The sequence below is a fragment of the Pundamilia nyererei genome, unplaced genomic scaffold (genome assembly GCF_000239375.1).
Source record: "Pundamilia nyererei isolate P.nyererei 1_Seehausen unplaced genomic scaffold, PunNye1.0 scaffold00011, whole genome shotgun sequence".
Taxonomy (NCBI): Eukaryota; Metazoa; Chordata; class Actinopteri; order Cichliformes; family Cichlidae; genus Pundamilia; species Pundamilia nyererei.
The window spans coordinates 565,009-584,913 of NW_005187412.1; the positions used below are offsets into that span (position 1 = coordinate 565,009).

Here is a 19,905-nt window from a genome sequence, read left to right on the forward strand (position 1 = left end):
TTTAAGCTCTTGATTAAGGACACTGAAGCTTATGCAAGAAGAGGAGGTGCTCTAGAAGTACATGATGCAATACCAACCAGACCTGATCGACTGCCACGTCTGATCCACGTATTTGAAACAGAAGAGCATCTTGTTTATTGTCATTTTTCATGTCTGCAGTAACATTTAGAGAGAAGTTCTTCTTCAAATGGCCCATTATTATGTGTTCAGATCCTTTTTGTGGCAATACAGGAAAATTAGTTTGAGTGCAGAGAGCATGAATATTAAATTCAATCACAATGATGATGCAGACTGAGCTGAAGATGCACTTACATGCTACGTTTAGCATTTAACTGAATCAAAACTCCTTTCCTGGGACTTTGTTTCTTTTCTGTCACTTTCTGTCACTGAAGCAATAAACAAAGCACAATTTTTGCATCGTCTTTGATTTCAGTTTCTGCACAGACTTGTTGGGGGTGCAGGAAGGAAGAGAGACGTTGGCTTATAAACAAGCCTAACCTCCCCTTCTTCACATTCATTTATTTATCAGTATACAGGAATTGATCTAAGGAGTAGGATGAGCTGTCTATATTGGAAGCTCACGTTTGATTGTGTGTATTATGGTACGAAGAAGGTGCTTTGGTGTTTGCAGGAGGGCGTCAAATTTCATCTCATCCGTCACTGCTGCGAGATGATTTACGAGTCGTCGAAATGAAACGACTACCACGGGCTTGAAATAGATCTTTGACTTTGTTCACTTCTTCTCTCGGTGCAGTCATCCATACCATGGATGGGAACTCTGCCGGCAGCCCCTGTGAGTTCCCCTTCAAGTACAATAACAGCTGGTATCATGGATGCCTCCCCGATGCAGAATTCCCTGGAATGTCCTGGTGTGCCACCTCCTCAGACTATGACCAAGACAAGAAGATGGGACGCTGTCTGAAACCTGGCACGTTGTATTTTTATTTACTTGTAGTTTTAATGGTTTAATGTTTTTTAACTGTTTCTTTATTCACCAAGCCACTAACATATTTATTTTTGAGAGCATTTAAAGCAGAAAATTTTTTTTTGGTGTGGTCATTTCCAAATGATGTCGTTGCACAGTTTAACCAACAGGGCGGGGTCAGCTCCATTAATAGTTAGCACTGTCTGCAGCACATGTAGCGGTATAACTTTAGACTCATGTTATATATAAAGAATATATTCTTATATCAACATCAAAATATTTACCCTATTTAAAAAAGTTACCCTAATAATCTTTTTGTATATTGTTATATTAATATAACAGTTCACGTTCATGATATTAATGACTTAAACATTCTCGTTGCACATAAATGTGTCCAAGCTTAAATCCACTTTTATTTGTTAATATTGAATATCCGAAGCTACATGAAACACAAACTGTTGATACTGATACTGTTGTTGTGTCTTTGACTTTGCAGAGGAGGGCTGCCAGACTCTTTTTACTGGTCCAGACGGCGATTCATGCTATGAGTTTGTCACCAACGGTGCGGTGACCTGGCACGAAGCTCTGGATTCGTGTCGCAGTCAGGGAGCAGATCTGCTTAGTTTCTCTGGGCCCGATGAGCTCAATTCTACAATCTGTAAGACTGACTTACTACTAGTACTTCTATTACTGCGGCTACTTCCATAATACAATTAAAAAAACACAAAGGTTTAAAAAAAATAAGTACATTCAGATTGTCTTTGTGACAGAAATGTCTCATTTACAACAAAAAATTGCAATAATGGTGACATGAGTAATGCTCGAGATTTCGATTTTAAAAGAAGTATAAATAAGTAATGAGAAAAATGATTCAGATTGTCACTGTATGAGCAGGCCTGTGCTTCTCAAGGTCTTGAACTATTAGTCACACAACCTGGAAATAAAAAACACACAAACACACTTTTTCTACCTTTAGTCAGTCAGAACTAATCCTTCTAAAACAATCCTGTCTTAATGTGAATATTTTCTGTACTGTGGTGATTTCTAAATGACTTTATTTAAAGTTTCTTTCTCCTTCCTTCTATCGCTTTGTCTTTTAGTAGTTTATTAGTCTGCTTCTCCTATTTAGTGTTCCTTGTGTGACAAGTAGAGACGTACAGAAAGGAAAAGAATCTGTGAACGACTGCAAACTTTCAGTCTAAATAAGTCCTGGGATTTTTGTTCTTACTTTTTTATTTGTCATAGAAGCCACATATTTTTCATTTCCTCAATTTGTTTTATTTATGTCCTTTGCTTCTTAATCGTCATTCTTTGGGATTTTCAGTGGATGATTACAAAAGGGTGAACTGTAAAATGTTCGCCTATACAACCCCATTTCCACAAGAGTTGGAGCACTGTGTAAAATGTACATTAAAGAAACTGAATTTAATGGTTTGCAAATCTCACAAAATCTTACTTTATTATCATCAGTCTGCAACTGGATGCATATGATCTTCAGGCCATCTTTTTGGAATTGAGATTGCATCTAAAGAGTAAATGAAACAGCTGTGGAGGCTCAAAGTTCCAACTTGATGATTGAAACTGCATTAGACTTACAATTTCCTTCATTACATTTACTTGTCCTGTGTGCTGTGGTGTTGCATTGTGCAGTGTTGGACGGCCTTGGCAGAATGCCGGAGAGGATGTGGATCGGCCTTCACCAATTAGATACTTCTCAAGGATGGCAGTGGTCAGATGGCTCTCCTCTCTCCATGTTACGCTGGGAACAAGGTAACAGTGAATATGAATGTATTTTTCACCTGTTACTTACTACTCATTCTCTCTGAGAACTGTGCTGCACATGTTCTCATTTTGCAGCCTCGTTTGTAGGCTTTGTTTCCACAAAACCAGAATAACACAGTTTCACTTGCCAGAAACACCTGGTCCTCTCACCACACCAAATCTTGCATCAACGCTGTGTTTCTGCTCGTCTATGAAAGGGAGCGTTGGTGTCGGTCAGAGAAACAATGAAACTAGTGTTGTGAAGAAACCCACTGTGCCACACACTGTGACACTGGGACTGCTAATGTTGTTGAATGACCCATTTACAGTACTGAGTAATGCCTGCTAGCTTTTGTAATATGTATTTCTTCTTAACGAGAGCAAGCATGAATGTAGCATGAAGTATATTGCAGTCATTTAGTTTGCTCTCATCAGCAAGATTGTGCTGGATCAGAGAACTCTGAACTTCTATGTAAAGCACAGTTGATATGCTAAACTTTGAATGATACCCACATCTCTTGTCCTTCTCGCAGTGACTGTTTATTTTTATTGATATTTGTGTGGTTATATATTTAACAGGAATGCCCTCCACCTCCATCATCATTCTGTCAGACTGTGGAGTCCTGAACTCCAAGAACAACTATGAAACGATGGCGTGTAACAGGCGACTGCCATACGTCTGCAAGAAGAGAGTCAATGCCAGTGAGACAACAACAACAGGTGAGCTGGCTGCTGACGCTCAGCAGTTACACTTCTATTGAGTCATACTTACAAAAAAAAAAGAAAGAAAAAGATTTGAGCGCCGATTTGGTTCACCACATATACCGCAGGGCTTGTTGCGGCAGTCTGGGTTTGGTTTGGGGCTCTTTGTTGCGTTTCTTCCCCCGCTTTCTTTCATCGCTTTCCTGTCTAAATCTTCACCGTTCTGTCAAATGAATGTAAAAATAATGTGCTAATCCTAATGGCCCTGCTAAGCTGTGCTGATACGCAGTAATGCTTTTGAGATGAATTCTAATGTTAGCCTGCTAATAGGTTTACAATAACAATGCTAACAAGTATTCTTAGTTTAGTTTGTCAGCTTGCTAAGGTCTCAATAACAGAGGGCAACTATCTGGCAACTACCACATACAAAAGAAAGATGTATATTTCCCAACTGACCAGGGGTTGCAGCAGGTATACAGCGCTGCACCAAAGATCTTTTCGTGATTGCTTTGACTGCTAGCAGGTTGCCACGGTTGCTGATCGTTTGTCTGGAAGTCTTATCAGACTGCAAACAGTCTTTTAAATACTTCTCAGACATCGAAAAGTATAATGCAAACTGGAAATGGACAACATTTGTCTTCAAAGTCAAAGCTGAACCTTTTGAAATGTGCTGGTTGCAGTGGGGAAGTGTTGTAGAGTTAATGGCAAGCATCTGAAGACAACTTGGCATCTTCCAACTGTTGGCAACTAAGGCAATCACGATCTGTTGTTGGTGCAGCACCCTCTTCGTAAACATTTTCAGCCCAGAAGCTTTATGACCATCTGCCCAGCCAGTAGTCAGCGAGTGTTTGCAGACACGTTGGTGTCTTTTATGCAAATAATGACTGAACACGGTAATCTGCTAGCAACCAAAGCAATCATAACATTTTTAGTGCATTTCACTAAGCAGCTGGCAGCAACCTCAAGCATCCATTCACCAACAGATTGGGGAATACACATTCTTCCTTAACATAATACAATAATATAATAAGGTTGAGCCTCTTCTGTCACTTTTTTCTCACAAAATATTTTCCTTTTTTTCTTTCAAATTAATGGTTTAAGGATAATCTAGCACTGTGGATGTTGTACAAAATATGAAGCCCTCTAAGTTAAATAGCCTTGATCTAAAACGCCCAAATCCCCTCAAGGCCTCTGTGTGACTTGACTTCTCTCTACAGATTCTTTTGTCTATAAAGAAACGTTGTGTAAGGATGACTGGGTGCCGTGGAACGGACTTTGTTACAAGTTGATGGAGCAGCCAAAGAACTTCAGCGCTGCCCAGGAACAGTGTAAAGCTGAGAATGGAGTGTTAGCCAGTTTCCACACTATTGACAGCAAAGAGATGATCAGCACTAATTTCCACGGAGGTAAAACTGTCCAAGTTTCTCTTGTGTTATAAATAATTGTATAATTAATATATTAATGAGTCTTCCTAACATGTTCTCATTTTCTCTATTTATGTGCAACATGTATTTTTTTATTTTATAATAGAGCCATACAGTTAGTACTGAAGTATCGTGATTTACACCCTACTGCCTTATTTTTGATGAGAATGATTTCCAGGCCTATGCTTTCACTGTTCGAGTCAAATTTAAACAAAGCCTGAAATTGAAAATGTTTGTGTGTGTTACTGCTCATCAGATGGCAAGACTTTAGATGTGTGGATCGGTCTGGTTGGTGTTGGCACGAACTCCACCGTTTTCAACTGGACGGACGGAGCACCCATCACCTTCACTTACTGGGCTCCATCACAACCGGTCCAGCCCACTTCGGATACCAGCTGTGTCTCCTACACTGGAGAGGTCTGTGTGTGTTGATGTAACACACATCCACTGTACTCAAGCCTTGTGTGCACATTTGTGTATGTACTGCCAAGAGCATTACATTTGTCCTGTTTGAGGTCTTACAGAAACGCACGCTGTCTGTTTTTCCACAGTTTCATAGTTGGCGGATTGAGGATTGCACACAGATGCTGGCCTTCATGTGCCAGAGGAAAGGAGAGGTCAATGAATCAGCAGCACAGGTCGGATGTAGCTCGAAAGATGTGAGTATTCTCGCAAACAGCAGTATTTTACATTTCCTACTAAATGTGTGGTGAGATACTTCTACGCCTCCACACCAGCAATTAAATTTCATATGTTAGAAGGATGTAGAACCCATGCATATGTTTGGTGGTGTTATAACGAGAGCTTACTGTAAGGGTCAGATGATTTTTATGGCACTATGGAGTCATAAAGGAGTTGAGAAGCAGATGTCGAGCTCTATTGGCAGCTGTTGCGGATAGAAGCAAATAGATTTGTAAACTGAAAACAAAACTGTAATCCTTGATGGTGGGGGGAAAAAACACTCATGCGACTGTTGACAAGAAAACCTGTTGCAAAAAACAGCATGCATGTCATAACTTGAATCGTGAAAGAGACGTAGTTCTAGCTTGCAAAATATGACTGTTTTTAACTGACCAGGGTTGGAAGAGACATGGAAACTCCTGTTATAAAGTGAACATGACGCAAGTGTCCTTCAAGGACCGTTGCTACGTCACCATAAGAAACAGGTAATCAAAAGCGTTTTTGTTATCAGTCCAAAAGATGACCTATATTACATTTCTGTGGTTTTGCAGTTAAAGAAACTCACTCACATTTGACTGTTCTTTCCAGGTTTGAGCAGGCCTTTATTAATAGTCTGCTGCAAGAGACGGCAGGCAAGGAAACTCAGTATTTTTGGATAGGGTTGCAGGACATCAACAGCACCAGAGAGTACAAGTGGGTGAGGGCAGAGGGGTCGACGGATGTGGCAACATACACCAACTGGGGCGTGTTTGAACCAGGTACAACGACTTGGGGCTAATGGCTAAAGTATCTGTATATAAAATGTTATAGCAGACTATAGTGTTACAACACATTGTATTTAATTGTGAACCTCTAATAGTAGTTTCTTTATACTGTGGAGGCTCAGATTTACTGATTTATTTTTATTTTTTTAAATTTTTTTCTCGACCATTTAGGTTTTTAGAAATGTGAAATTTACCAGACACACTCATATATTACACCCCTATAGCTTGGTCATTAACAAAGAGCCTGCCATGAAATGAGAAGGCTATGACGTGTGAGCCTAAAGTTTGATGAATCTGGCCTTTATAATCAAAATCCATACCTAGTGTAAATATGGCCATCCCCCTTTTTATATGTTCCGTATACGCTATTCAGAGAAATGTCTGTGCACCTCAGAATACTCGCTAACATGCAGTCAACATAATAAAAAATGATCTAGTTCTTAGCATTCCTTAAAAAGAGGTAAAAAAGAGGTAAATACAAGCCAAGATGTTTACATTTTTCCATTATTTATTTAGCAAAAACAAAGCCAAGATGCAGAAGTGGTGTAAAAATCAAACCACTTTTAGCAGCAGTCACTTTGAAGTAATTATTATTTGACTTTACCAGTCTGCCATGTTGGTGAGGAGGAATTTTGGCCCATTCTTCTTGACAGCGTCGCTTCAGGCATTTGTTTATACACAGCAGTCTGAAGGTCCCACCCAGCATTTCAATCAGGTTGAGGTGTGGATTTTACCAGGGCATTGCAACATCTTGAGTCATTTCTTTTTCAGTCATTTCGTTGCAGATTTGCCTCTGTGCTTTGGATTGTTGTCCTGCTGCATTATATTATTTTGGGACAAGCTTTAGCTGTTGGACAGATGTCCTCATATTTGACTCTAGATACTTTGATATGCAGAGGCGTTCACGATTGACTCAATGATTGCTAGCTACTCAGGTCCTGTGACTGCAAAACAAGCCCAAGTCATGACCCCTCCACCACCGTGCTTGCCACAGTTGGCATTCTGTTGATGTGCTATGTTTGGTTTTCACCAAACATGGTGCTTTGGATCATAGACAGATATCTTTACTTTGGACTTGTCTGTACACAGCAGATTGTTCCAGGGCTCTTGTGGCTTCTGGCTTGATTTTGGTGACTGTAAAGATAAATGATATAAATCCCTATTGGGTGGTATTGGTTACACCAAAAGATGTAGAGCTGAACTTTCTTTTACTTCTATCAGTATCTTATATGTTTGTGTGAGAATATATGTTATATATAATCGTATATGTTATAATAGATGTTTAACAAATGAAGACCCAAGTAACTTAATCGACTGCTCCACCACAATATGTCATAACATCAATGAACTGGTTATCGTAACAGACACAATCTACGTAATAAATGTCACTTTTAAAGATTGAATTCCATTTTGCTTCATTTTCTTTATAGATCGGCAAGGAGGGTGTGTTGCAATTTCCACTGCAAAGCCTTTGGGTAAGTGGGAGGTGAAGAACTGCAGTATCTTCAGGGCCGGCACCATCTGTAGAAAAGACCTCATTACACCTCCTGCCCCAGAACCAGAACCAAACCTTAATGCATCGTGTCCTAATGGCTGGGTGTCCAGGCCAAACATGAAATACTGCTACAAGGTGTGTGTATGTGTGTGTCTCTTTAAACAGCACCAATAAGAGATGGCTCTTTTGTTTTGGTTTTGGTTTTTAGCTAAAGTGAAAATGGTTGTAAGTAGGAGTGGCAAAAGCACTGCACTGATTTTACATTTTGAAGTCTTTTTACAAGGCTTCAAGATCATTTCTCCTGAAAGGAAGTAATATGTAGTTTGGTTATAGCTAAACTGAGTTTTTTCACAATCTACACCATCTAAGCTGTCTTAAATTCTTCTTTCACCTTGTCAGGTGTTTCATGAAGAAAGGTTGAGCAGGAAGCGCTCCTGGGAGGAGGCCATGAGGTTCTGTCAGGCTCTAGGAGCCAATCTTCCCAGTTTCACAAACTTGGATGAAATGAGAGCCCTACACTTCATTATGAGAGAGACTATCAGGTAGGCACACAATCAACACAAGTTGTGTTTCCTGTTATAAGTAACAAAGGACTACTGTCATGCATCAAGTCACAAGTCAAGCACAGGAACACGCAATACTGTCTGAACTATTGTTTGTATACCAGCAGAAAGAAATGTATTTGTTTTTGTCACATTAAAGGAAAAAAATTGCCCAAATTGAATTATTTAAAAAAAAAAAGAGCAAATGAGGTTTCAAAATTGTGAAAAATGAGCATCATTCCTCACCCTGGATTTCTCTGGGGTTGTGTCTGTTAAGATTGCTGATTGACAGCTCTCACATGAATCTCCCTGAATCATGTTCTACTAGAGGTTTCTTCCTGTTAAAAGGGAGTTGTTTCTTCCCATTGTCACCAAGTGCTTGCTCATAGAGGGTCATCTACCGGTAATTCTTGCCATTTTCTCTGTGTTATTGTAGGATCTTTTGTAGGATTTCAGCTGACTGTTTTTGTGAATTGGTGCTCTATAAATAAAACTGGCTGCTGAAACCAGCAGGCTAAAGCCCGGTGAGAGCTGGCTCACCAGTAATAGCGGATTGTCTGTAAATCTCATCTTAGTTAGTGAAAATTTCCAAGTGTAAAGTCATTATTAAAGAGACAGCTGTCAGCGTGGCTCTTCTCAAAAGCAGTTCTGTTCTGTATTCATAGAAAATGTATGACCAGTTGCAGGAAAAAGGCAAATCTGTATAATCAGGCCCCATCTTTTCCTAAAGAGCTCATAATACTGGATTATCCCAATAGAGCACTTAGTTCTCAGACTGCTGGCTCCCTTGCGGCTCCTTGAGTTAACGGTAGAATGGAAGGCAGAGACTTCAGCATTCACATTGCTGGGGTTTTGCCCAAACACTGTAGGGTCTTTACCCTACCTACATTATAAAATGTGTGAGCCTATATTAGCGCTATATAAATTTGAATTAACTGGCTAGTTAACCATATGGTAAATGGCCTGTATTTGTATAGCGCTTTTCTAGTCCGTAAGGACCCCTTTACACAACCAGTCATCCACCCATTCACACACTGGTGATGGAAAGCTACATTGTAGCCACAGCCACCCTGGGGCGCACTGACAGAGGCGAGGCTGCCGGACACTGGCGCCACCGGGCCCTCTGACCACCACCAGTAGGCAACGGGTGAAGTGTCTTCCCCAAGGACACAACAACGAAAACGGCTTGAACCGTAGTAGCTCAAGTTCTATTAATAGAAACACTAATGCTAAAGTGGTGTAGCATTTATAACAGTTATATTGTTAACGGCTTGGTCATGCTGAAGAATCTGTCCTTCTATAGTTTTCTGTTTTTCTAACATGTACAATGTGTCAAACTCATGTCTGATAGTGTGATTGTTGGCAGGAGTCTTTGGAACTTTCCTGTATGAACAAATCAATATTCGTTATGGCTTTAACCTTTATACACACTTCAAACAAAAGAGTGTGTACGGGAGGTGGTGGGGTGTGTACCGGCAGCCTTTTCTTTATCGGACCGGCACATCTAGTCGCTTTAACGAGGAGACGACTTGTAAACATGCTGCTTCGTCTTCGTGGGAGCATACCTAAGAGTTCAAACTTGTCTCTTTGCTCACATAAACATTGAGCGCACTCGGCTCGAGCATTGAAATAAACACATACCATCTCCGGTCTCACATTTCGCACGTTGCAGTTGAGTCAGCGAGGGGGGAGAAATAAAAGCTTACGTGAAACATCAAACTGTCTTAATGTTTAATTCTAATTATTATCTTCTTACTTGAAAGAAGGCTGGTTGAGTAACACAGTGTCCTCCTCTTCTTGCAGTAATAATCGGTACTTCTGGATCGGCCTGAACAGGAGAAACCCCGCAGATCGCTCGTGGCAGTGGAGTGACGGCCGGCCCGTGAGCATCCCAGCTCTAAACACACGTATACCAATTTTTGTAAAATCTGGCGGGGTGCTTCATATCATGTTTGTGTCTTTAATAGGTATCTCTAGATATTTCATACAGAAATTTCTACGAGGACGATGCGTACGATCGGGACTGCACTGCATTCAAGGTGGGTCGCTAAACTGAGACTTTTAATAAAGATGGAAACATTTGGCTTACACAGTTGTGTGCTTTTTAGAATCTGTAGTCTCTATTCTTTCTCTTCCAAAAGCTCAGCATTAAAAGTTGTTTCATGTTGTCAGACACAAACAGCTCCTGCATGTTTTTATTCTTCTCAAACAGACTGTGAACATGATCTGTGATGTCAGAATTGTGTTGCCGATTTTTGTTCATTATTGGTGATGTTTGTGCAAAACCCATCTGTGTCCTCAGACAATGACGAACAGCTTGAAACACGTGTTTTACTATCTGCTGCACGACTTGCCTCCCATACCTTTCTACCCCAGACCCTTTCATTGTGACGCGCAGCTGGAATGGGTCTGCCAAATACCCCGAGGTGAGCTTATATCTGTGACCAATGACGTATAGTCTGTGTGTGCACCAAATAAAGGCTGGTACTGGTTTGGGAAGAGCTCAAAACACTCATTAAGCTAATTAACAGGAATTTGAAGGTCCACAAAGTGAAAGAGTCATTTGTACAGCAGTGATGTCTCCGTATAATTTAAAAACCTGATGGACTAAATCTACTTGAATTCTTTGTTTGATGTCTCAACAGGAGTGACACCGAAAACGCCAGAGTGGTACAATCCCGGTAATGCCCTCATCATCATCTGTTCAGTGTGATTGCGTCTATCATTGGCTGTAGCTCAGGTGGCAGAGCAGGTCAGCCACAAACCAGAAGGTCGGTGGTTCGATCCCAGGCTACCTCCTGGCTGCATCCCAAATATCCTTGGGCAAGACACTTCACCCGTTGCCTACTGGTGGTGGTCAGAGGGCCCGGTGGCGCCAGTGTCCGGCAGCCTCGCCTCTGTCAGTGCGCCCCAGGGCAGCTGTGGCTACAACGTGGCTTGCCGTCACCAGTGTGTGAATGTGTGTGTGAATGGGTGAATGACTGAATGTAGTGTAAAGCGCTTTGGGGTCCTTAGGGACTGAGTAAAGCGCTATACAAATGCAGGCCATTTATCATTAGGCTGACTTTTTTTTTTTTTTTTTTTTTATTCAACTTTTAGAGTTGTTTGTGTTGTTTTTCAGATGGGCATCATGACTCGTCCATCTTTGTGGATGGAGCAGAGTTTTGGTTTGTTAATAAGCCACCGCTCAGTTTCCAGGAGGCGAGGCTCTTTTGCGATTCAGAGAACGGCATACTGGCGGCTCCAACTAGCACCGATGCTGCTATTAAAATCCAAACTGCAATATATACAGTAAGTGGCACACTATTACAAGTGGCAAAGAACATCATCAGAAACGTTTGATTGAAGTTTTGATTTTATTTTGAAATATTGGACTGTTTATTTGAGACAAGCCTAACAAGAGCAGCATTCTCATTTCTTTTTGCTGTTCCTTGAGGTCCCGCATTAACATTGATGTTGAGGATGAGGTCCTGACTTTGACTGGGCCGTTGCAACACTTTGATTCTTTTCTGTTGTGGATTTGCTGCTCTGCTTTGAAGCATTGTCCAATTGTTTGACCCATTTTGGGCCAACTGAACAAGGCTGTTAGAGACGCGGTGTCACATTTAACTCTAGAATACTTTGGTATACAGAAGAGTTCATGGTCAACTCACTGACAGAAAGGGGCCCAAGTAATTCAGCCCTCCACCACCGTGCTTGACAGTTGGTGTGTTTATGGTGCTGTGGTTGTTTTTCACCAGATGTGAATTCTGGCTCTTCTCTCCAAAGGTCATTTCCCCCAGATGTCTTGTGGTTTGTTCAGATGCAGCTTTGCAGTCTTAAACTGTATTTCCATGTTCTGCCAGCACCTGGCTGCTACTTACACTCTTAAATGCTATAGAGGCAGTAAGGTTGTACTTAGTTCTTCTTCATTTTAAGCAGATATCGGAATGAACCAGCAAGTTTTGTCAGGCAGGGAAAAAATTAGTGCTGGAAGTTTCCTGATTCTAGTTATTTCATCCAGTCAAGCTTGAGTAGGCTTCAACTGCACATAAATTGTCTATGCAGAGAACTAAAGAAGGATCACCTCTGTTTTTGTTTCTTGCTTTGTTAAGATTTTTCATAATCATCATTTATAAAATCTAACTAATAATAAATGGGCAGCTAACAATGAAGAAGTCTGATCACAAGAGGAATTCTTCCCACTATATTCAGGTTGTGAAAAGCTGTAAATGGATAACAATATGAATGACAAATCTTCCAGCACTAAAACGGCAAAAAAGAAAATGACTCATTTATGGAGCACAATATACAGTTAGCTACTCACAATTAAACAGAAGTCTCAACACTTTTTTTATTTATTTAGAGAAAAAGGGGGCATAAGTCCTATTAACCTGTAATAACTGTGATACTTGCTTCTAATAAAAGATATGTGTCAACATCATACTTCTTAGATACATACTTACTAAACACAGTATGGAATATAAGTCACCTCAGACGTTGATACCACCAATTTCAATTGTGTGACACTTAAACCTGCATGTTTTAAACAGATATCGGATTCCAACAAGCAAAGCTGGTGGATTGATATGAGCCAGCCTGGACGCATATTCCCTATGACGTAAGCCAGTCTCACACACACCTTTTTGAACTTGTATAGATGTGGTAAAATGTGATACTGAGCTTCATTGAAATTCTGTTTGGTTTAGGTACAACTCTATTTTCCATAACCATTTATTTCCCCTGGGTAACTGCACCTACATCACTCCTGAAAGTGTCTTTCCCGGTGAGTAAACACCAGAGAGTTTGTGTAAGGCTGAGAATGATTAAGGTTTTAAATTTGTTGTGGGAACCTCTACGCTCATATTGTGCTGAGGAGCAAAGAGCAGTCATATCAAATATTTACCTGCTAAAAGTTAAATAACTATTGTGTTAAAAAAAAAATCACATTGCTTTTAGTGCAATGAAATCATTGACTTTTTTTTTTCCCAATTAAAAACAGTGAAAACACGTTTCAGCCAAATTACATAGTGCACGAGTGACTTCTTGCTTATTCTCTCCTTACACAGAGCTGTATGGTACCCTTACAGTCACTACTTCTAACACTTATACACACATTTACTGTCCTATTTAAACTTGCAGACTCTGATCAGTGCTCACGGAGGTTACCGTTTGTGTGTGAAAGAGTGAACACGACATTAGTGGAGAAAAACCCCCTGGAGCCTCAGCCTGGAGGACTGCCCTGTGGGAAGGAATCTATCCCCTTCAGAAATAAAGTCTGACACATTTATTACATACATATTACATTCTTGTCATTTTTTACAAGTCCTAAGTGATTAAAAATCAGGAAGCAATGATAGTTTATATTTTAGGAAAAAATCCCCATAGAAGAAAGTCAAACCAAATTTACTACTGCAGTTTCATAGACAGGATTTTAATTATATGTTTTAATGTTAATGCTTCGTTTAATGCTTGAGTGATAGAACATTGGTTGTAAAATTATTTCTGATAATGTGGCTTTTTTGCCATCAGTCGCGTATTTTATTCATAGATTAGTAACCCAGTGCCTGAGTTGCACTAATGGCATTTTCTGCTGTAGTGATTATGATGCTGGTGTCTTTTTGCAGTGCTACACGCTGATGAAGAATTCAAAACCTTTTAACTTCAAGGATGCCAACGAGGAATGCCAGACAGTAAAGGGAACCTTGGTCACCATCTCCGATCAGATTGAGCAAGGTGAGAACGTTAACATGCTTCTCATGACGAGCTTAAATATATTTGTTTGACAGAGTTTTGTAGTTTATGAAAAGCGTGACAGAAGTCCCCAAGAGTGTAAATGTGAAACTCCTTGGTGCAAAATATTATACAATTCATATGTGTAACAAATGTGTGTTTCAGATTTCATCAACACCCTCCTGATGGACACAAAAGACATGGACAAAACATGGATTGGTATGAAAATCCAGAACAGTGAAGCTTCATGGATTGACAGTTCTACAGTGAACTACATAAATTTTAACCCTCTGCTTCTGGGCATGCACAAGGTCGTGGCTTTTCATGTAAGTAAATTGCTTCAGCTGATATCTCTTTTAGGCGCGCCACATATTTGACAGACGCATGTATTTGTACAGTTATGAACCATGAGTGCATTATCGTAATACACCCAAATCTCCAACTACCTTATTTTCCGGACTACAAAGCGCGCCCGAATATTAGCCGGACAAGCTAAAATCAGGGGAAAATCCTGTTTTGTACATACATTAGCCGCACCTGACTAAAAGCCGCAGGTGTTTCAATGTTGACTTATATGTAAGAGAATATGCACAAAGGGAATTGTCAGGAAAGAGATGGCTGTTTGGAGACACACCACTTTTATTAATATTTTGAAAAACAAGTTATGGGTACATATTTGCATATTTGCAAATGAGTAACAAATGTGGTACATAACAATAACCTACAGCACACCAGAAAAATAGATTCGGCTTACCTTTTAGGCTCAGGTGCAGTGACACGGCTTTAGCAAGAAGAAAAGTCAGTCATTCACCACCATCTTTCTCTTCTTCCTGCGCACTAAAACCACCAAAGTCCTCTTCTCCAGTGTCGGATACAAACAGACTCAGGATGGCTTCGTCATCCACTCTCAGCTTCTCTCCTTTGTTGTCACTTTCAAAACCAAAGAAATCCTCGTTGTCCGTGGCGGTGTCCTCCTCTCCATCATGCAGCAGTGCAGCCCTTCGAAATCCGTCGGTGATCGTGGATGTTTTCACACATTTCCACGCTGTCAGAATCCACTGGTGGAGTTGGGCATAACTTGCTTTTCGCAAGTTTATCGCCGCTCGTCATCCACGCCTCCCGCTGAACGCGTAGTGCTACTTTGAAGTTTGTTTTTCGCACTACTTCGTACGGCACTACGTTGCCTGGCGGACGGACATGTGACCAACATACCACTCTTGAACCCCAATACTGTGTGTCTGATCACATGCCCTTCCACCAGGCAACGTAGTGCCGTACAACAGCGGAACAAACAAAACAAATCATCTTACGATATCACAAAAATCCTGGACAATCCATAGAAAAGCCGCACCTGACTAAAAGCCGCAGGGTTCAAAGCTTGTGCAAAAAGTAGCGGCTTATAGCCCGACAATTACGGTAATTATTTAAATGCAAACTTCAGATGAATTATTTGCTTTGTGTCTCTTGATAGCCATGGGATCTGGAGAGTTTGGATTTGTGCGCGTTCATGCTCCATAACGGCAAGTCTGACATGCTGGGTACCTGGGACTACACCAGCTGCACAAAGATGCTAAATGTGGCTGTTTGCCAACACTATGCAGGTGAATCTCTACTCCTGTCACTTTATTATCCAAATCTCATCCAAAACATGCATGTTTATCCTGAGATTTAATTTTATGAGTGCTTAACTCGTGAACTTTGATGTACCTGATGTGATAAATCCTGATAAATGAGCAGCAAAAACTGCAGTAGGGCTCTTTTTAGAATAGTAGTGTAGGGGTTAATGTTATTAACTGAGACATCCATGGAGCCAAAAAAAAAAAGCGTGGACCTTCCTTGCAAGTCGTTTCCCATCGCTCTCGCCTATAATTTCCTCTCGTATCTCTACAGCAATCTCTCCATTAAAAGACAAAGTGCAAAGCAGATACATTTCTGTGTCACAAAGGCACAGAGAATCAGGTCTCTTGCAGCCCTGTCATGAGATGATAAAAGACATGTATTATTTCTCATTTCAGATAAGCTAGAGGAGCCACAGGTCCCCATGAAGCCTTTCGTTGTCAATAACCACACCGTGCTGCTGCTCGTCAAAAATCTCACCTGGTTTGAGGCTTTAGAGGAATGCAAAAAACACGACATGGACCTGGCAAGCGTGGCTGATACCTACATGCAATCCGTCCTCACCGTGCACGTGAGCCGTGCAAAAACACCCATGTGGATTGGACTCTTTAGCGAAGATGTAAGTGGACCAAAAGGGACTTCTGTTTGAACTCATCACTTGTACAGTCCTTAAAATGATTTCCCGTCTCTTTTGCACTCAGGACGGGAACCACTACCACTGGACTGACCAAAGTCACACTGTGTTCAGTCGCTGGTCTTCTGATGTCACTAGTGGCCAATGCGTTTACCTGGACACCGATGGCTTCTGGAAAGCCACTGAGTGTCTGGACAGTCTAGGAGGCGCTGTCTGCCACAAACCAAGCAGTAAGTGAGGATATAGTAATGGCTGCACATCAGTGCAAGGTCCAAAAAAACATAGATTAGCGAGTTTGGTGTGGAAGAACTTGACTGAAATGCACAGAACCCCAACTTAAATGTGACAGGACACCTTTGGGATGAATTAGAGTGGAGACTGTGAGCCAGGCCTTGTTGTACAACATCAGTATCTGAACTCACAAATGCACTCAGGAAATAATGGTCACAAATTCCCATAAAATGTTCTGGAAAGCCCACAAGACCTGAAGCTGTTATAGCTGCAAAGTGTGGGCTGACAGTATATTAAACACTATGGATTAAGGATGGGATGTCACTCAAATTCATATGCATGTGAAGGCAGATGAGCGAACACTTGAGCGATATAGTGTAGCTTCTAGACATTAATATAAAAATAATTTGTTCCTGATTTCTTTGGCTGCAAAGCAGTTTCTTCCTAATTTCTCTAGAAACGATAATTATCCTTTATCATCCTTTGCTTTTTAATCTCGTGGTATCAAAGCTTTTATCTATTTTTCTTGTAAGGCATCGTTACGCCATTTGTTTTTTGTCTTTGGTTTTTTACAGAGCACAAAATCCCCACACATAAGGATGTTTTAGTGAAGTGCCCCCATAAAAAAAATGGTCCAAACTGGATCCCCTGGAAGAATAACTGCTACTCATTTCAGCTGGTTGGCTCCAGATGGGAGTCGTATAACCGAGGACGTATTGAGAATACCTGCAAAAAACTTCGTAAGAATTTGATAATATTAGTCACACGGCGTTCTTCAGCATGGCTAAAGTTACTAATGATGGTGTGTATATATGTTTCAGATGCAGATGCAGACATCCTGACTATCCGAAATGCACAAGAGAACGAGTTTATAAAGAGCCAGCTGCTGCCCTTTGAGTCATTGGTCCAGTTTGTATGGCTGGGACTGTTCAAGGATAACAATGGTGGGTATGAGTACCTGTGTTTAGTAGATGTTTTATTTTCAGTTGTCTTGTTACCTAAGCTCTTGGGAATTGACCCTTTTTTATTTCTCCTCTAAGACAAATGATTCAGTCACACCAGGGCAAAGAAAAAAAACAGGAACATCTTTGTGACTAGAAAAAATTGGAGGTGGCCCAATCATTGGATTGAAATTTTTTTTGCATTTGGTGACTGATTACAAGCAGATGCAGCAATGAGCCCACACATTGAGCTTGCCACACTCTCTCTGAGAGATCATTTTTGATCGCAAGTTGATTATGCAGGTCGCCCAGGAAGAAGCAATGTGTCCAAATAATCGTGGCCCAACTTGGTCCGACTGGATTCTTTCTCAGACAGATTGGTGAAGGTTTTTAATAACTGCCATCTAATTTATACACACAAATAGATTAGCAACATGTTGCAATCAATCCGAGTCGGTCCGCCCCAGTGAGAGTGATTTATTTACAATGTGACTCTTTACAATAGGGCACCAGAATCAGCGGTTGTATTGTGGTTAAATTCCAATATAACGGCAAGGTTACTGAGTCCCTAGGTCATTTTGCAGTTACATCACCATTCTTCACCAATCAGTAACAATTGTAAAAATCCGATCCTGTGATAGCAGCAGGCTAATGTTACCTTGCCCCGTGTTTTACATACTATACAGACACTGACAATAGGTCCTATTGTGCTTGTGTATCTTTTGCCATAGATAACCAGACAAGGTGGTATGATGGCACAAATGTGCAATATTCCAACTGGGCGAAAGGCCGACCTAATTTAGAAAACCCATTCTTAGCTGGCCTCACGACTGATGGCACATGGATTCTCGTCACAAAGAAAGAGCTACACCCCGTGTTCAAGCAGAGGACAATTGTGAGCTGCAAGCTGGATTATGGTATAGTAAACATCTACATTTTAATAGTATTTCCCTGTTTCTGTTCTCATGACTAAAAATCCATGCTAAAAATAACACTTTATGTGTTTAATCCTTCTCCCCTAAGAACCCAAGAAAGAATACAACCAGTCAGCCAAGGATTTTCAGCAGTACGGTAACTTAACATATAGGGTTGTTACCCAAAAGTTGAATTGGTCTCAGGCTCTAGTCGAATGTGATAAGCTTGGAGGCCACCTGGCAAGCATCCATGACGTGGAGCACAACGCACACCTGAGGCTCATTTCCAAGATGGATGGCTTCCCACTCTGGATTGGCCTGTCAAACTATGCTGTAAGAACTTTTGGCAGCCAGAAACTGAGCAAAAATATTCATTTCATCATAGTAGATCCAAACTCATCTCGTTTGCACTTCACCCCTTTGTTTTTACCTCTTAATAACATCCTGACATCCACAATGCTTTGTTTCTGTGTGCAGGTCAGTGGCTCAGCCTATGAATGGTCTGATGGAACAAAATTTGACTACCATCCCACCATCTCTGACTCCCAAGACACACCGAAAACCAACTGTGTTTATATAAACCCTGCTGGAGACTGGAAAAGGACCAGCTGCAATGCTATGATCGATGGCACCATCTGTTACACCACCAATATTACCTCTTCTAGCCAAAGTGAGACACTAACTTTCATAGAAAAAAATGGTACTTCTTTGGTTAAGTATGAAACAGAGCTTGTCTATAATCCAACAGTACTGAATGGTTTACAGTAGTGAAAACACTCAGCTTTGAATCTTTTTTGGCTTTGGGTGAAACTGTACATTGTAAAAGCAGGATATCTATCTGTGATTTAGTTAGTGATTTGGTTTGGTTAGTCATTAACCATTGTCTATCTTCTATTCTCCGTTTTTGTAATCAGGAGCCAAACTACAAGATGGCCCAGAAACTAATCATTGCCCTCAGGTCGATGGTAAGTCCAAGTGGGTTCAGCACGAGGATCACTGTTACGCCTTTGACATGAGCTTCTACAACTACAGACTCTACAGCATGGAACAGGCCAAGGCTCTCTGCCGGGAGATGGGTGAGTTGTTGTTTTCTGTGTAAAGAAACCCAAAAAGTCGAGCTGAGCTGAGAAGGTATTAGTGGAAAAGAAGCTTTAGACATTGAGGATTTTGGGGGGGAACTGTAGATGATGTCGCGAAATCGATCATTGTAGAGCAGTGTCACAAACCACAGAGGCCCCAGAAAAAGTGCAATCAAACGTCGAGTTTATTAACAGCTCGGAGAAAACATCAACATATGTCTTCTGACCAAAATACATGTTGTGGACACTTATAAAGCAGTGGGGTACACGCCCCCCCATGGCGTCAATGACAGATTAAAATAGGTTCCAGACATTAGTCACAGTTAATCGTACAAAATCAGGGTGGAAAATAAGTATTTGGTCAATAACAAAAATACAACTCAGTACTTTGTAACATAACCTTTGTTGGCAATAACAGAGGTCAAACGTTTACTATAGGTCTTTACCAGGTTTGCACACACAGTAGCTGGTATTTTGGCCCAT

At 40.8% G+C, this 19,905-nt stretch overlaps 1 protein-coding gene across 1 annotated transcript in view; it reads left to right on the forward strand.

Moving 5' to 3' along the window:
• Positions 1-19,905, forward strand: part of ly75 (lymphocyte antigen 75) — a 32,773-nt gene that overhangs the window by 3,847 nt on the left and 9,021 nt on the right. Inside the window, exons 3-32 of the mRNA XM_005724141.1 lie at positions 755-928; positions 1,422-1,583; positions 2,576-2,695; positions 3,266-3,406; positions 4,606-4,794; positions 5,069-5,229; positions 5,364-5,471; positions 5,890-5,978; positions 6,082-6,251; positions 7,688-7,887; positions 8,152-8,294; positions 10,098-10,176; positions 10,262-10,333; positions 10,597-10,720; positions 10,940-10,975; positions 11,416-11,585; positions 12,827-12,894; positions 12,983-13,059; positions 13,416-13,549; positions 13,901-14,009; positions 14,172-14,332; positions 15,478-15,607; positions 16,022-16,242; positions 16,325-16,487; positions 17,064-17,228; positions 17,310-17,432; positions 18,161-18,346; positions 18,453-18,676; positions 18,821-19,013; positions 19,258-19,419. Of these exons, the coding sequence (XP_005724198.1) occupies positions 755-928; positions 1,422-1,583; positions 2,576-2,695; positions 3,266-3,406; positions 4,606-4,794; positions 5,069-5,229; positions 5,364-5,471; positions 5,890-5,978; positions 6,082-6,251; positions 7,688-7,887; positions 8,152-8,294; positions 10,098-10,176; positions 10,262-10,333; positions 10,597-10,720; positions 10,940-10,975; positions 11,416-11,585; positions 12,827-12,894; positions 12,983-13,059; positions 13,416-13,549; positions 13,901-14,009; positions 14,172-14,332; positions 15,478-15,607; positions 16,022-16,242; positions 16,325-16,487; positions 17,064-17,228; positions 17,310-17,432; positions 18,161-18,346; positions 18,453-18,676; positions 18,821-19,013; positions 19,258-19,419 (4,254 nt within the window). The remainder of the gene's footprint in view (positions 1-754; positions 929-1,421; positions 1,584-2,575; positions 2,696-3,265; positions 3,407-4,605; positions 4,795-5,068; positions 5,230-5,363; positions 5,472-5,889; positions 5,979-6,081; positions 6,252-7,687; positions 7,888-8,151; positions 8,295-10,097; positions 10,177-10,261; positions 10,334-10,596; positions 10,721-10,939; positions 10,976-11,415; positions 11,586-12,826; positions 12,895-12,982; positions 13,060-13,415; positions 13,550-13,900; positions 14,010-14,171; positions 14,333-15,477; positions 15,608-16,021; positions 16,243-16,324; positions 16,488-17,063; positions 17,229-17,309; positions 17,433-18,160; positions 18,347-18,452; positions 18,677-18,820; positions 19,014-19,257; positions 19,420-19,905) is intronic.